Source organism: Pelophylax lessonae (assembly GCF_965119305.1).
Source record: "Pelophylax lessonae genome assembly, chromosome: 6".
In the NCBI taxonomy this organism is placed as follows: Eukaryota; Metazoa; Chordata; class Amphibia; order Anura; family Ranidae; genus Pelophylax; species Pelophylax lessonae.
Window position 1 is genome coordinate 328,030,735 of NC_138773.1, and position 18,290 is coordinate 328,049,024.

At 45.2% G+C, this 18,290-nt stretch overlaps 1 protein-coding gene across 3 annotated transcripts in view; it reads left to right on the forward strand.

Moving 5' to 3' along the window:
- LOC309557592 (protein mono-ADP-ribosyltransferase PARP14-like) overlaps positions 1 to 18,290 on the forward strand; it is a 247,325-nt gene that overhangs the window by 13,721 nt on the left and 215,314 nt on the right. For all 3 annotated transcript variants that reach the window (XM_082260385.1, XM_082260386.1, XM_082260387.1), the window contains exons 5-7: positions 5,403 to 5,606; positions 6,945 to 7,181; positions 14,405 to 16,668. In XM_082260385.1, coding sequence (XP_082116511.1) covers positions 5,403 to 5,606; positions 6,945 to 7,181; positions 14,405 to 16,668 — 2,705 coding nt within the window. The remainder of the gene's footprint in view (positions 1 to 5,402; positions 5,607 to 6,944; positions 7,182 to 14,404; positions 16,669 to 18,290) is intronic.

Sequence of the window (18,290 nt, forward strand, 5' to 3'; positions counted from 1 at the left end):
AAGGAAATCGTTTATATGCACTAGCACAGGCAATGAATACCAAATCAAAGACCTAATAACATGTACCACCATCGGAGTTGTATATATGATGGAATGTGGGTGTGGACTCCAATATGTGGACCGCACCTCCAGACCTTTGAATGTGAGAATAGGTGAACATATCACGAACATAAAGAAGGGAGAAGTCTCACACAATGTATCAAAGCACTTTAGAGAAGTTCACGATAGGAAACCCCACTCCCTTAAATTTTGGGGGATTGAACATGTACAACCTCACTGGAGAGGAGGGAATTTTATTCGCCAACTAAGCAGGAGGGAGTCTTTCTGGGTTTACGAGGCCAAGGTTTTGGCACCCAGAGGTCTTAATAAAGACTTTGACCTCAACTGCTTCATTAGCAATAGATGATATTTCCTCATATATTAGAAATATCCGGGGTATTTTAAATAAATAAATAATTAATATAGCTTTTATAAATAATATAACTTTTAAAATTATTTTTATATAAAGTATTTTAAAATAATTTTATACAATATTTTATAGTGTTATGTGTGAATATGATATTTTAGGATACTGTATGGCATATGTGATTTAATTGTATTTTAATATTGTGTTTTTAACTGATTTAATTATTTATGGCATATCTCTATGTAATATATATAAATCCATGACATCTGTGAGAGGATGACGCAGGCACGCGATCTCCGCTAGTAATAAGAGGATTGCAGATGTCTATAGTGTATATCAAATACACCAGATTGCCCCAACAGAACATGCCAGCCCGTGCCACCGAAGATCTGTTGCTTGGATCGTTGGTTCCGGTGTCCCGTATAGTGCTGGTAATAGGAGGAGGGGCAGAGATCCGCTGGCCAATCCACCTCTCATCGCACTGATTTATAGCGAGGCTTGACACTCATAGGCCACCCCTACCGAGGAAGTCAACGGAGCCCTACGCTCTGACGTAACGCGTATAGGGTGGGCGGAGCTTGCGTGGCCGACGCAGATTCTCTCTCCCAGTGGATAACGTTATCACTCGCGTCACTAGCAGGCACGGCTGAGTGCCATGAACATGTGAGTTGCCTAAGTTTTCTTAATAAAGCCTACAACAGTTTACATACTGAGAGCACTAGATTTGCCTTTATTATTTCACTACATGTCCCGGGACCTCCGGAGGTGAGCAGCTGGAGAGTCAACCCTAGGAGGCATATACCCTCATATAGGCGTATGCTGGCCCGTTTGGGTCCCTACTGAGGTGAGAGGCCAATCTTTCTGGTGGAGGGATTTCACTACTGGTGCATGTTTCTCACAAGATTGGAATTGTTGATTTGATCACTTATACACCATTTGTTGAAGTTGAACACGATCACAGTGGACTATTTATATGGACTCTTTATTTATATCATCACCACAGTATTATTTAGTGCACTTCTAGCGCATCACGTTTATGTATTTTATGATTTATTGTGAGGAGTGAACACGATTGGTGTATGCTGCTGGATTTATTTATGCACATTTTATGATTTTGTTTGCGTGTACTTATTTATGCTTTATATAGCACATATTTCATGCACAGTGATTTATTTGCATTATAGTGTTTGTACCGCACAGATTTGGTTTGCGCTGATAGTTTTTTTGTTTTTTTGTTTTTTAGTGCTATAAGAAGATTGCAAAGACCCTGAAACTGAGCTGCAGCATGGTGGCCAAGACCATACCATGGTTTAACCACTTAAGCCCCGGAAGATTTTACCCCCTTCCTGACCAGGGCCTATTTTGCGATTTGGCACTGCGTGACTTTAACGGACAATTGCGCGGTCATGCAACGCTGTACCCAAATTAAATTGATGTCCGTTTTTTCCCCACAAACAGAGCTTTCTTTTGGTGGTATTTGATCACCTGTGCGATTTTTTGATCATGCGTTATAAACAAAAAAATAGCGACAATTTTGCAAAAATAACAATATTTTTCACATTTTTTTAATATGAATTTCCCCCCAAAAAAATGTAAAAATCAAAATGTTTTAACATTTTAGGCCAATTTGTTTTCTGCTACATATGTTTGGTAAAAAAAATCGCAAGCGTATTTTGATTGGTTTGCGCAAAAGTTATTGCGTTTACTAACTAAGGGAAAGATTTTTGTCATTTTTATTGTTTTTTTTTAACGAGTAATGGCGGCGATCTGCGTTTTTTTTTGCAGAACTGCGACATTGCGGCGGACAGATCGGACCCCTGACTGACATTTTTGACACTTTTGGGGGTACCAGTGACATTACTACAGTAATCAGTGCTATACATATGCACTGTTACTGTAAAATTGACACTGGCAGGGAAGGGGTTAACTTTTTTGAGAAGGAGGGGTTAAGTGTGTCCCTAGGGGCGTGCTTCTAACTGTGATTGGATGCGGCTAGTGATGTAACAGCAGAGATCTACGGTCCTACATAGCAGGACCGTATGACCTCTGCTGTTACACAGGGGAGAATGACAGGCGGCTTTGTTTACATCAGCCGCCTGCATTTCTCCCGGTGTAACCGACGATCGCGAGTGAGCAGCGGAGATCGGGTCCGCCGCCCACACGTGCAGGGGGGGGGCGGGGGCGTGAGCGAGCAGAAGCTCGCCTCAGGCGCCGCGCACTTGCTCCCTAGAGCCTCACAGGCTAGCGACGTAGATCTACGTCACTTTGCCTGTGAGGGGCTGACTGCCGACGTAAATAGTCGTTAGGCAGTCGGCAAGTGGTTAACAGGACAGGTTCCACTGAGAACAGGCCTCACCATGGCAAGAAGTTGAGTGCACGTGCTCAGCGTCATATCCAGAGGTTGTCTTTGGGAAATAGACATTGCATTGCTGCAGAGGTTGAAGGGGTGGGGGGGTCAGCATGTCAGTGCTCAGACCATACGCCGCACACTGCATGAAAATGGTCTGCATGGCTGTCATCCCAGAGGAGTACAAAGACAAATGTGTCTTGCCTACAGTCAAGCATGGTGGTGGGAGTGTCATGGTCTGGGGCTGCATGAGTGCTGCCGCCACTGGGGAGCAAGACGACCACTGCCTTTCAAAAGAAGCTGAGGGTAAAGGTGATGGGCTGGCCAAGCATGTCTCCAGACCTAAACCCTATTGATTATCTGTGGGACATCCTCAAACGGAAGGTGGAGGAGCGCAAGGTCTCTAACATCCACCAACTCCGTGAAGTGGTCATAGAGGAATGGAAGAGGACTCCAGTGACAACCTGTGAAGCTCTGGTGATCTCCATGCCCAAGAGGGTTAAGGCAGTGCTGGAAAATAATGGTGGCCACACAAAATATTGACACTTTGGGCCCAATTTGGACATTGTCACTTAGGGGTGTACTCACTTTTGTTGCCAGCGGTTTAGACATTAATGGCTGTGTGTTGAGTTATTTTGAGGGGACAGCAAATTTACACTGTTATACAAACTGTACACTCACTACTTTACATTGTAGCAAAGTCTCATTTCTTCAGTGTTGTCACATGAAAAGATAGAATAAAAAGTGTACACAAATGTGAGGGGTGTACTCCTTTTTGTGAGATACTGTAAATCCCATTTAAAATGACTGGCGGTTGCAATTGCCGGCACCCAGCTAAAAAAAAAAAAAAAAATGTGTGCCCCCCCCCCCCCCCCCCCAAAATCCTTACCAGACCATTATCCGGGCTACAGCCAGGCAGGTCAGAAAAGGAGGGGGGGAGGTGCTCACCCCTCCTGAACCATACCAGGCCACATGCCTTCAACATGGGGGAGGGTGGGTGCTTTGGGGCTGGGGAGGCTCTGCCTCCTACCCCAAATCACCTTGTCCCCATGTTGATGGGGACAAGGGCCCTTATCCCCACAACCCTGGCCGGTGGTTGTGGGGGTCTGTGGGCGGGGGGGCTTGTCACAATCTGGAAGCCCCCAAATACTGCCCCCCTGTAAAAGAGTACCTAACTATTCACCAAAAATGTGTCAAAAAGTAATAAAAACACAGTTTTTGACAATTCCTTTATTAAAAAATAAAAAAAATAGTGTCCCCCGATGTAAATCCATCGTCAATCCCGCTGCCCGCCGACCATAAAAATAATAAAACAAAAACGTTCCCGCCATTTATGAAGGCTGGGACAGTTCTTATATTTGCAAGGGGCGAGGCCACCTGGCTATGAAACTTGGTGGCACCGCCCCCTTCTGATGTCACGGACGGATCCATGCTGGGTCAATGACCAGCGGCCATCCTTAATAGACGGCGGGAGCGTTTTTGTTTTTTCTATTTTTTGGGTGCGGAGTGCAGCATGATTGATGATGGATTTATATCAGGGGGACACAATTTTATTTTTTTATTTTTTTAATAAAGAAATTGTCAAAAACTGTGTCTGTGTTTTTTTTTTTACACTTTTTTGGGGGAATGGGTAGTGTACTATGTACCTCATACTCATTCACATGGGGGGGCGGGATCTGGGGGCCTCCTTGTTGCCCGCAGACCCCCACAACGACCGGCCATGGTTGTGGGGATAAGACCCTTGTTCCCAGCAACATGGGGACAAGGTGCTTTGGGGTGGGGGGGCAGAGCCCCCCCCACTTCAAAGCACCCACCCCCCATGTTAAGGGCAGGCAGCTCATTCAGGAGGAGGGGGGTGCTTGGTCGTCGTTCCCCATTTCCTGACATGCCAGGCTGCATGCTTGGATAAGGGTCGGGTAAAGATTTTGGGGGGGACCCCAGGCCGTTTTTTCTTTTTTTTTTTTTTTTACCTTGTATTTTTTTTTGGGGGGGGGGGGGTACCTATTGACAGCTGATCACTCATCAGTTATTAAGGACGCCATGGCCGGCTTCCTGGCCCCACTTCTTAATAACCAGATTACACTGTGCCCTGATTGGTCAAAGCTTTGCTCAATTAGTGCGCAAAATGCACTGTGCAGTGCGGGCGTTTGGTGGGGTGAACACCCCGCAAATTCGGGTGTTGGAAAAACGGGCCAAACAGCCAATGTTCAGCCCGAACTCATGCTCAGGCTGAACCGTTCACCCAAGGTAGTGGAAGTAGTGGGACCTCCATACTGACATGTCAGATTTGGGTGCCATCAGCATAGAGATGGTATGGGAACTCATACAAGGTTATCACTCATCCTCAATTATTAGCAATGGTCATGGTGCCCTTCAATTTCAAGCAACAGTGGAAATGGCAAATGGGCAATATTTATGAGCTGTCCACATACAGCCAGGGGGGGTAAAAAATAGTTGTTCTGATGGGAAATACAGACAAACCTGAGTATGTTCTGGAGGAGGAGGGAGGACATTACTCAGACCCATTGTTGGGCTTTATGCAGACATAATGGAAAAGATAGGTATGGGTGGTTGGAGATATTTGGTATAGAGAAATAATATGTCTATGTTTTAATGTAGTTTTATAATTTTTCCCACTTTAACGCACAGGGAAACCAACTCCAGGGAAAGAAGAGGTGTCACCCAGCCGTTCGTCCTCTCCGGTTCTGATTGAGAACATCCAGGACAGCTGTACTCCAGAGATATTAAACCTCCTGGTGGGGAATATCAGTGAGAAATCCCTGGACACGGACTTCTACATAGAGAATATTCCAGAGATCCAATCTGCCGTCATCACCTTCACATGTGATATAGGTCAGAGCCCTGACAAAGACAATGATTTCCTGAATACAGTTGATGAACAAAAAAAATGGCGCTACTGTCAATAACAACTTATCAAATTCCATATTTTATTTTCTCAATGCGGGTTACAGAGCGGAAGATGATAGTGTATGTGATTGGGGGGTATGGGCTGCAGGAAAATTGATCTTTTTCACATTAATCAGACTGACTTGATAGCAGTTGCAGGGCCAACATTTGGAGAAGGACCCTCCAGTGAACTGGTCACTGTCACTTTAGCACACTAGTTAGTCTTGTCGAGGCGCACATAGCAGGTACAGTACTTATGGAGCCATCATGGATACATAATATGCTAATGATGGTAAAGCAATGCATACTACCAGTGGCAATGTTGGTTTTAATTTTACCTTGCCAAGCTACCATTTTGAGTTAGATTGTCCCCCAAGCATTCTTCCTGTAAAGATGTGGAATTTACTCTCCAACTTGTGTGGATTTCCTCTGGCTTCCTCCCACAATTCTATGATAGGTTAGCTGGCTTCCACCTAAACTGACCTGGCCCTGTGGGGCTGTTTGTGGTTCTCAGAAATAGTATCAGCATTATAGACTGGAAATTACTATTGATGTATAGCTACAACTGACATCCAATCAATGCCAAACCAGGCAGGTGTTACGCATGATTATAGATGGGAGGGTGATTGTCTTTGTCCATGGGAGGGTGATGGGAGGGTGATTGTTTTTGTCCATGGGAGGGTGATGGGAGGGTGATTGTCTTTGTCCATGGGAGGGTGATGGGAGGGTGATTGTCTTTGTCCATGGGAGGGTGATGGGAGGGTGATTGTCTTTGTCCATGGGAGGGTGATTTTCTTTGTACATGGGAGGGTGATGGGAGGGTGATTGTCTTTGATGATGCCTATCTGGTCCATTAATGGGACCTCTCCAAGGCTTCAGAATGCAACTTTCATGCTGGATGGAGAAACTGAGTAAATACAGTATATCAGGAAAAAATAACATGTACATTTTGACACTGCTGGACTATGGGGCCAACAACCCTGCCCCCCATGTTATGGAGATGGTAATTGGGGGAGATGTTCTCTAGTCCAGGAGGGGAGAACTGTGCACTGCTTGATTTCTCTGTAATTCTGGCTACTAGATGGAGCTGGTGAGCATAGGAAACACATATGCCTTTGTAACAAGAGAGACAATGTAACAATTCTGGAGAATGCAATTAGCAAATAAATGTAACCAATGTATATATACTCTTTCAGTAAATGGCAGCAGTGCCAGACTGCCAGACTGGGCTGAGAAGATGTATGTAAATACTTATTCACTGGGATGTAATGTCTTCATTCACAGATGTTGATGATTTCATTGGAAAGTTCTCCAGGAACCCAAGAGTAAAACAGCAGAAAATAATAGCGAAGAGTCTGGAAGAAACCCGAAGTGTCCGAGTGGAGGGGATCCACCCTAATACCCTGGAAGACATGATCCCACTTTACTTCGAGAACACAAGGAATGGAGGAGGGAGTGTAGAAGATGTGGAGTTGTTATCAGATGAAAGAGCCGCACTGGTCACATTTCACGAGGCAGGAGGTGAGAGGGATATACAATGATGGCACTGGGGGTAGAGGATGGTAATGTTTGGGGCAGGGGAAGATGGAACTGATGCTGTATATTGTCACCCCAGGCCAGCTTTTCTTCAACACAGATGAACCCTTGAAATAACTTTCCAGTCTCAGGGAACCCCTGCTAAAGGCTACTATAGCTACAACTCAGTTGTGGTCATAGGGAAGAATTACTCCCTTATAGACATCTAAAAAGATCAATGGTGTCAGTAGTAATGTATCTGAAAGGCAGAAGTTTTTCCATTGCCCAAGGAACTCCTAGCAACCTCTGGAGGAACCCTAGGTTTCTATGGAACCCTGTTTGAGGAAGAATGCTCCTTACACTTGTGATCATTGGGAAGAATTACCCCCTTACAGATAGCTAAAAAGATCAATGATGTCAGTGGGAACATATCTGAGAGGCAGAAATTTTGCATTGCTCAAGGAACCCCTAGCAACCTCTGGAGGAACCCAAGGGTTCCATGAAACCCTGGATATGAAACCCTGCCCTATGCAATAAAATTACTGGCAGTAAGGGTCGCAGAATTCTACCTTCCGCAGAGAAAAACCATCTGCCAATGGATTATGAATCCTCAATATTTAAAGTGATTGTAAAGTCTCTTTTTATTTTCTTTAAAAAAACAAAAAACAAACATGTTATACTTACCTGCTCTATGTAATGGTTTTGCCCAGAGCAGCCCAGATCCTCCTCCTCTTGGGTTCCTCTTTGGTGCTCCTGGCCCCTCCCTTCTGTTGAGTGCCCCCACAGCAAGCAACTTGCTATGGGGGCTCCTGAGCCGAGCCACAGCTCCGTGTGTCCATTCAGACACGGAACTGGGGTTCAGCCCCGCCCCTTCTCTCTCTATCTAACTTTGATTGACAGGATCGGGAGTCAATGGCGCCACTGCTGTTTCTCAGCCAATCAGGAGGGAGAGTCCCGAAAAAGTTGTCAGTTGTGCACATCACTGGATAGAGATGGGGCTCAGGGAAGTATTAGGGGGCTGAGGGGGGGGGGGGCTGTCTCACACAGAAGGTTTTGTATAGAATGCATTAAGATAAAAAAAACCTGTAATGGAACCGTGGGCTTCCTTCAGTATACGGCTTCCTCCAGGCTTGAACATAAATATCAGATATTCTAGCCGCCTCCCATACAAAACTAGCCAACAAGCTTGTATAATATTCTGGAACCAACTACTTTATTGAACAGTCTCACAATCAATATATACAGCACAGGGAAACATCCCCCTCCCGATCAGATTACCACAACAGGTCAGGTACCTGATTGCATTATCCTATGCAGGTGAAATTGTGTACATAAATTGAATTAACCTGAGCTATTTACCAGCCATCTGGACAGAAACAACATGTTCATAATCAAAGAGGCTAGGAATAGTCTTCATGTATTTCTTGAGGTATATGGTTGATAAATATTACTGTCCCATTTGAAGTAATCCAAACCATATTCTCAGTTTCCATTAAGTACCTGTCCACCATTTCCTTGGTCACCCTGTGTCCCTAATAGACACAGGGTGACTTACACATAAGAGGGGCCTAGGGGGCTGAGACAGGGATTTCCCAACCTCTCTAAGGTAAGCTGTGTTCCACAGGCCCCCCCAACCAAAGTGACTCCCGTCACAAAACCTTCTGACATTACAATCACTTTAAGGCAGAACTGCAGCCAACATTTAAAATATAAAAGTGAATAGGCCAGTCACAGATAAAATATTAAAACCAGATTTTGTTGCAATTAGGGATAGACAGATTATCGTCAAGGCCGATATATTGGTGGCCGATATGCACTTTCCCCGATATATCGGTATCGGCCCCGGAACTGGCCGATATTGCCAATATTTTTGTGACGTCATTCTGCCTTCTTAGGCTGCCTCCCTCGCCTTGGACAGCCTCGTCTGGAGTCGGGACTAGACTCGCGGGAGTGTATCACAGCTATACACCCACCCACAGCAGCCCTGTACCAGCCAGCAACCCACATTCACAGGCCCTGTACCAGCCAGTCACAGGCCCTGTACCTGCCAGCCACAGGCACTGTACCAGCCAGCCAGTACCACAGGCCCTGTACCAGCCAGCCACCCACAGCCCCTGTGCCAGCCACCAACCCCAGGGTGCCAGCCAGCCATCCACCCACCACAAGGTGCCAGACAGCCAGCCACCCACAGATAGGGTGCCAGACTGCCAGCCACCCACAGATAGGGTGCCAGACAGCCAGCCACCCACAGATAGGGTGCCAGACAGCCAGTCACCCACAGATAGGGTGCCAGCCAGCCAGCCACCCACCATAGGGTGCCAGCAAGACAGCCATTAAGCATTAAACAAACATTAACATGTTCAGTACCAGATTTGTGTCAAAAATTGTCTTTATTTTTCAAAACTTTAAATGTACAAAATATCAGCCCATACCTTGTGACCAAAATATCGGTACCGTGACACCGCTAATTCCCGAGGATGAGTTGAGAATTCTAGAGAGTGGTTCTATGGCTATATAGAAAAGGAGAGGAGAAAGGGGCGGCCTTGTCTAGTGCCTTTGGTAAGTGGGATGTCTGGTGATATGAAGTTAGGCGTAACGAGACGAGCAGTGGGTGCCGAGTACATTTTTTGGATGAAGTAGAATATGGGGCCAGACATGCTGAGAGTCCTCATGACCATGAACGGGAGAAGCTAATATTATCGAAAGCCTTTTTAGCATCTAATGAAATAATGGCTGTGTCATGGTCGGGATGAGCTTTGGCGAATTCAAGAGCCAGGAGGACTTTACATGTTGAGAGTGTCCGAGCATCCCATAACAAAGCCAGATTGGGCTGGATGTAGAAGTGATGGGAGAAGGAGTGCACGATGTGATACAATAATCTTGGAGAGAATTTTGGTGTCAACATTAATCGGGGAGATGGGTCTGTAGGAGCCTTTTTTTGCAATGAATTTAATGTGAGCTTGAAAACCTGAAGGTAAATAGGAGCCCTCAGCCAACATGAGTTGGTAGACATGACATAGGGTATCGGGAATTCATTTAGAGGTTAAATTATAGAACTCCGAGGGGTAGCCATCAGGACCAGGGGCTTTTCTGGAGGAGAGTGATTTAATGGTAGATTGGACATCTGCCAGAGAACTGGGGGCATTTAGCCTTTCGAATTGGTCGGGAGATAGAATAGGTAGGTCTATTCCCTCAAGTAGTTTTGTTGCTGCTTCCAGGGCTATTGGGTCATCTGAGTATAGGCCTGTACAGTAGTTAGTGAGGAGAGTGCTAATCTCAAAGGGCGAATTAATGAATTCTCCTCTGGGGGTGCGAAGGGCCCTATATGGATCGTTGGCGTTGTCCCGAGCATCATTTCGCCAGGAGTTTGCCACCTTTATTGCCATATTTATGGAAATATAGGTTTGAGTAGGACTGCTTGGTGAGTTCCTGTTGAGCAGCCCAGTGATCAAAAGTGCGTTTAGCTGTTTGCCAAGCAAGTGTGTTAGCTGTGGTGCGATTAGAAAGTAGTGCCAGTGTGCTTTGCGGAGGGATTCATTGGCCTGAATATACTGTAAGCGATTTTGTTTCTTGAATTGAGCGGTGTAGGAGATAATTCGCCCTCGGAGAAAAGCCTTCCCAATCTCCCAAAACAAATTGGGAATTAGGGGTGTGTAAGTGGGTTTCATTGGTTTCAACTAATTCTGCCCATGCCATACGGAGAGTGTGTTTGAAGATTTTGTTATCAGATAGATGAGAAGGAAAACGCCAAGAGCCTCTCTCTTGAGAGCTGGAGAGTGACGGGGGAGTGATCCAAGATCCCCATGTCTTCAATGGCAGTTTGAGATATGAATGGGAGTAAACCCGGGGAGCAGAAGAGGTAGTCAATACGTGAAAGAGAGGAATGGGGGGATGAAAAGAAAGGGAATTCTCTGTCGGTGGGATGGGAAACATGCCAGATATCTATTAAATGGAGTGAGGACGTGGATTGGGCAAGCATGGTGGGAGAGACGCTAGAGTAAATTTGATTGGAAACATCAGAGATACGGTCTTCATCTGTGTGCATTACTGCATTAAAGTCCCCACCTACAAGGTGGAGATGTTTAGGGATTTGAAGAACCCATGAGGTGAAGTCCCAAAAAAAGGCATTCAAGATAGCGAGGAGGCAAGTGTAAGGTAAAGAGTAATTCTGCGACCCGCTAAGTCAGTATCAATGGAATGTATTGTGTATTGGAGCTGTTTGTGCCGTAGAATAGCTACCCCGCCCCTCCAACCCACAGCTGGTGAACCGTAAACTTTACCCACCCATAATTTCCCTAGTCTGGAAAGGTCGTCTGAAGCCAGATGCATCTCTTTGGAGGAGAGCTACATCAGCCTGGAGGCGTTTGAGGTGTCTTAAAATCTGCATGCGCTTTTGTGGGGAGGGCAACTCCTTGACATTCCAGGAGAAAACCTTTAGGTGACTTCCAGCATCCATAGGAGCCATGGCTGAAGAAGAAAGTGGAAGTAAGTCATCCCGACCCTGGGGTAAAGCCATTGCAGTCATCGCCCGTCGGATCCGGAGCCACTTATGCTCTGGTAGAATCCTAGAAGTAAATAAACAGTAAAACAGTTAAATAGCCATATACCATAAATAATATAATTTGGGAGGATGAACCTCCAAAAACATTTGAAGGACTTCTCTTTTTTCCTTATGGAGTCACCACTCGTAATACCCCCGCCAGTTGGTGCTCCTCCTAGGGGAGCAGGTGTCTCCAAGGGGATAATCGGGGTAGGGGAACAGGGGGAGAGGGATAGGAAGTGGGGGAAGGTAGGGTGGGGGGAAATTAGTAGGGGAAAATGTAAGGTGGGATGATGGATGAAGAGGGGAGCCAGGGGTCCACTAGGGACAGTTGTTACCAAAGTCTCGTATGCTAAAGCATTACAGTCATTGTGGACAGATCAAACTGTCAGACGAAAAACCAGGTCCTAACCAATCAGGTATTAGGGCAAAAAGATTAGGGTGTGCAAGATTGCATGAGCTGGAGATTTGTGGCGTGTACCACGAGCATCTGGGAGGCGTACTCTCTTGCATGGAGGCTTCTGAGGGCTATGTTGGTTTTGGGAGGATCTCTTAGGAGAGGCAGGCTCAGATGAAGTGGAAGTGGTTTCCTGTTCCATGGCTGAGGGCTGAAGGCTGAGCAGTGTTAAGATATTGTTCAAATTCTGACGGGAAGGGAAAGGTGATGCACTTGCCCGAGGCAAGCTGAATGTGAAAAATGGCTGGGTAGGCCAGGGTAAATTTGATGTGGTCATATGTAGAGAGGAGCAGACCGCTGAGAAGGCCTTGCATTAGTGCATGACTTAGATTGAGTAGTCAGCAAAAAGTAGTAGAGGGTGCTTGTCGACAGATAAGTTGCGGAATTTCTGAAGTATATCGTGCTTATCTGTTATCCGTGTCGTAAAGGTATCTGACAATTACTGGACGTGGCTTGTTGGCGATTCTGATGGCTGTCCAATTCGGTGTGCCCTTTCTACCATACAGTGGGTATGCAAACCCAGCTTTTCCCGAGATCGTGATGGAACAGATAGTATGGAGAGTGCAGGAGGAGTAATATTCTGGAAGCCCAATGATGCGCAAGTTATTGCATCTCGACCGATTTTCCAAGTCATCGATTTTTTCCTGGAGTTGCTATTGCACAACTGATAGCCTAGCGAAAGCAGCAGAGGTAGCAGCAGCAGCTTCAGCTTCCATGAAGGAGATCTGCTCCTCTGTTGGAGTTGTATTTCCTTATGGAGGTTTTCTAGCCCTTTAAGGACTGCTTGATCAACCGCCTCGTTGACCATGGGGGTCAGGAAATCTACCACAGCTTGGGCTATGCTTGCAGGAGAGGCTGATTGTCTGGTTGATGGGGCTGCTGAAGGAGGAGCAGGTGCGTGTGCATGTAAAATCTCAGGAGAGGGAGCGGCTGCCATATTGGCTGCAGCATGTGCTGTGTCCCCTATGCTGGAGGGGGGAGCGAGGGCCGCTCGGACCGCAAATTGCTCCACAAAACGATCAATTTATGTTTTCCAGGCATGGGGGGGGGGGGGTGAGGATAGAGGGGTTACCTCAGAAGCAGGCAGAACTGGAGGCTGTATTAGGAGGAGCGTGGCGGGAGCTGAAGTCTCCTAGCTCCTCTCCATGCAGCGCCGGAACCGGAAGTCTGAATACATTCTTTTAATGACAGGCCAAGGTTCTACTGTACTTGTAGCCACCCTGTTGTAAGAGGTGCTTAGTAAATGTATCTCTCCTGGGTTTGTCTGGGCCAATTTATAGTCTTTACGCTTGGTTTCTTGGTTTACCCTGGGTTTAGGATTCTTACTGTTCCCTGCTGCTGCCTTTGGGTGTCACTGTCACTCAGGGCAATATTCATGGAGGCAGTAACAATCTTGGACTAATGAGCATTTTGTCCTCTCTGTCATCCACATTGAGGTTTATTGCTGGTGGCGCAGGCTGGTGATATTAATGTTTGGAAAGTGGGCTGGTGATCTCTCTCGGTGTGCAGTGATTTGTGCTGGGTAGGCAAGAGCCTGGTTGAGGCCTAGTTTAGAACTCTCAAGCTGGGGTACAGTACAAAAGATGGAGATCCAGAGGATGAAAGTCTTACTGAAGGGGGATTGGCGTACTCTCTCAGAGGATTCTGGCACTCTGTTGGATTGATCAGACATCTGATCAAGTCTGGAGCCCTGTTGCCTGAGGAGACCTATACTCTATCCATATCTGCCTGTGAGTTAGAGCAATAAAACTTAAAAAAAGTTGAAAGTGATTGGTACCCATCATTGTCGTGACTGTCTCCACTGTGGGCTTGGGTCCACTCTGGGGTAATGTCAGCCCTCTTCTTGCATTGGAGGCATGTTTTCCCTGCCCCTGGGCCTAAGAGGGGTACTGCATATGTTTCTCTTAACTTCTCCAATATATCACTGGATCACTGGAAAACACACCTAAATCTATAGTAATCTAACCTACCAGAGCTGCCATGGTAAAAGCTTTATAGAAAATGAATAGGCTTTACTGTATTAGACTTTATATTATTATTCCAAAATATTACTAAAAGTGTAATCATTACAATACCACCTTCTTTATTTGCAGCTGGTTATTTACTACAAAAATTATACTATAGAGTAATAATATATTCCATTTGTTGCCATGAATTCAAACTGATGTATCTCTGCTTTCTGCTCCCTCCCATACCTTCTAACTAACAAGCACTATTTTTCTTTTAATACAGTTCTAAAGACGGTGATGACAAAGCGGCATATCCTAAATAATAAAGCAATATACGTGTACCCATATTACCCATCCATTGGACATTGCTTGTATGGAAAGGACTGCCCTCATATAGAAAAACCTGATTGGGTAGAAATTCCCATCAGTCCACATATACTGGCATTTATTTTGAAGGACGCACAGATGAAGCAAAATGTTGAAAAAGCAATGGCAGATGTTTCCTGTGATATCACATGGCCGAATGTAGACCACCCCACTCCTGTCATCAAACTGTCTTTGCCCAGTACCCTCTCCAGTCATCTCCGAACCTTGGTAAAGATAGTTCCAACATGGAGCGATAACATCCACAAAAAGTTTAAAGCTATTATTTCAAAGTATAAAGCCGCAGAGTGCGACCTGAAGCCACCAGTGTGGGAAGCCATCAAAGAAAAGATGTCTAGGTCACCGTATGACAGAGTTCTCATAAAACCAGACTTAGCTGCAGAGAAGGCTTTTATTGTGGGTATTTCAGAAGATGTTATGAAGGTTGAGCCAATATTCAGAAAACTGGTAGAAGAAACCATTAGACAGCTGAGCAGGGTGGAGGATGAGGTGCCTCTTGAACCCGAAGCTTATAAATTAATGTTATCACATGGCCTGGAGAAAAGCATCCTGGAAGATTCTCCGCATGTGAAGATTAGTTATGATGGAACTTCTAAGGCAATCAAACTCTATGGGCCAAAAAATGAAGTGCTCACTGCCAAATGTGAAATTCTCAATACTAAGCAAAGCCTGAAGTCCAAATCCGTTCCCCTGGATCCACACATCATCAAGTTTCTGAAGGAAGTGGACAATGGAGAATTGTCATGTAATCTTCTTATGAAAAACAACATAAAAGCTGCTTTTCAGGTGGAGAATAATGCAATTAAGTTAACTGGTTACTCCGATAAGGACCTGAGAAATGGTGAAGAAGCTCTGAAGAAGGAATTGATCTGTAAGCGGATTTCTGTTGAGGATAAAATTGTCACTCAGAATCCGAAGTGGGGAAATCTGAAGAGCTTCCTAAAGGAGAAGTTTAATGCTGATGGGATGAAAGTTTTTTTAGAGGAGTTCCCTGTGAGGGATGGAGCTGAGGTGGTGATCACTGGTCTATCTTCTCCTGCAGAAGAAACCGGCCAGCAGATCCATGACTTTGTGGAGAAGAACACTATGGTGGAGAAGGACATCAAGCTGAAGTCATTGGCAGTGTTGCAGTTTATGGAGGAAAAAAAGGTGCAGGAATGGAATGGAATAATACATAATAATAATAATGTGAAGGTTATGAAGAAACAGAACTTCATCTCCTTGTCTGGCCCAAAGTTCTATGTAGAGGAAGCAGATATCAGCATAAAAAAAATGATTTCCAAAATTAATTCTGACACCTTATACATCGATAAACCTGGGGTCAAAAAATTCTTTATTGAAAATGAAGATATGTATGTTACTACAGTATGGAACAAACACAACTGTGTGATACAATTACAGAAGGAGATAGATGACAGAATTTCTAATCTAAATGAACTCCATTGCCAAGTCAGCCTCCAGAATGGAGCCACAATTGCTATATATAAAGGGGATCTGTGCCAACACAATGCTGATGCCATAATAATTGCCTCTAATAAGAATTTAGAACCCACTGGGGCACCAGCAATGGCTTTGGTGAAAGCAGCAGGACCCAGTCTTCAGAAAGAATGTGAACGCATTGTTCAGAAGGAAGGGGAGCTGAAGCCAGGAGAGTGTGTCATGACAGATGTGAGTAATTTACCGTGTAAGAAGGTAATTCTTGCATTTGCACCCAAATTGGATAAAAAAGGAAATTCAAAATGTGAGCGTCTTCTACGGAAAGTGATAACCAAAAGCTTGGAGATAGACGCAGATAAAGCTCAAAGCGCCGTTGCACTTTCTGTTGGTGACTTTGTTACTTCTGGGTGTCCCTTGGACCTGTGTGCTCAAAACATTGTAAAATCCATAAAATCATACACAGAAAACCAAGAAGGAGCCAACATTATCAAAAACATCTATGTTGTGGACAGTGATGAAGGTATTCTAAAGACTGTCATGGAATTTGTGAATGAAGAGTTTGAAGAAAAACATGTCAAGGTTTTTCCCAAACATGGCATGAAAAAGCAGAAGAAGAAGACGACTCCTAAGGAAGGGGAAACAATGAACAAAGCCAATGATCAAATGGTGACCACCAAAGAAGGGTTGAACATCAATATAAAACAAGGAAATATTGAAGATGCAACGGTAAGTTCTAATCAGTATAGGTTTCCTCATCGTATTAAACATATAAGGTAAAAAAGTAATAACCTCTGTATGAAATAAATGGCCGTATATAGGCAGTAGATCAGGCATGTCAAACCCAGGTAAAACAGTGGGCTAAACTGTGACTGAATTTTCAAGGGGGGGGGGGCACATTATGTCTGCTGAGGGCCACACCTAATAAATTCAGTAAAAGTTTATGGTACTTTGAATCTTAAAGTTAAATTCCAGATATGGCAATTTTTTTATAGTTATAATGTACCAGCTTGGACCAATGTAAGTATATACATTATGTGCCAAAACTGTGGTATCCCTGTGGAAACATCTTAATATGTTGTTTGAAATGTTGTTGCCATTTAATAACCACATACGAATAGCCACACATGAAAGGGGAGCTTAGGGGGAGCTGGATATTATCAAGAAGTCTATGGTGACCAGTTCAAAGGGATCTGAAGTGGTAATAGCCATGGATGTCATCTCTTAAGGAGGGGCCTTATGTACGGAACAGGATTCACACTCCCGACAAGACTTCTGGACCCAGTCTGCCAGCCACGGGCAAAAGATGTACCTTCTGACCAAGGACTCGGTTCGGTTGGTTCAGAAGTGCCCACACGCAGCATGTAGCACTTGGTAGATTTGAAGAATGTGTGACTGGATGACCATAACCTGTAGTATGTCCTGCTGTTTGGTAGGAGCATGTGCTTGATGGTAAAGCACATTTTCCCACATCTCAAGCTGGTCCCACTGTCTCAGAATCACTCTGACTGTGCTGGACTTTTTCTTGCACCCGTGAGAGGACAGCTTACATCGCCACAAGAGAAAGTGTTGCACCTGAATGAGATTAGGGACCTGTTGTTGGATCAGATCCCATTCCTCCCGGGTGTGGATCGCTGCGGATTCTGCCTGGAGGACCGTGCCTTGCTCCTTGAGGGTTCATGATGTGGCTGCTGTAGGTAGGATGGGGGCTACCTCGACATCCTCCTGGCTGGAGTCAACAGCCTCCCCTGGGTGTTCCACTGAATAGCGAAACAGAGCATCTGTATGTCCGTTAAGCTTCCAGGGCTTGTACTGGATCTTGTATTTGAACCGTGCCATTCGGGTGACCCATCTTTTCTGCAATGCCCCTAGTTTAGCTTTTTCCATGTAGGCAAGGGGGTTGTTGTCTATGAAGACCTCTATATTTGCCCTATGAGGTACTCTGCAAACTTCTCAGGGATGGTGAGACTAAGCTGTAATTATGGGGATTCTCAGCAATAACTCACTCGCACCCATCCTGAACGTGGGCCAGGACAATTCCCAGGGCCTGTAATCTCCTATCCATATACACATGGAATGGTTTCTAGCAGTCCACATAAGCCAGAAAAGATGCCAAAGCCAGTTTCTGTTTGAGCGTTTCAAAGGCCTGTTGTTGGGGACTTTTCCATTGGGAATGGATCGAGTGTGATAGTCTTTTTTTTTTGGGTTGTTCTTTTGGGTGGAATGGCCACTCAGCGGCTGGGTAAGAGGGGTGACAATTTTTGTGAACTTGGGGATTAACTGCTGATTGTATCCCACCAGTTCCAGCAAGGAGCATAACTCAGCGACAGTCTTTGACAAATCCCCCCAGC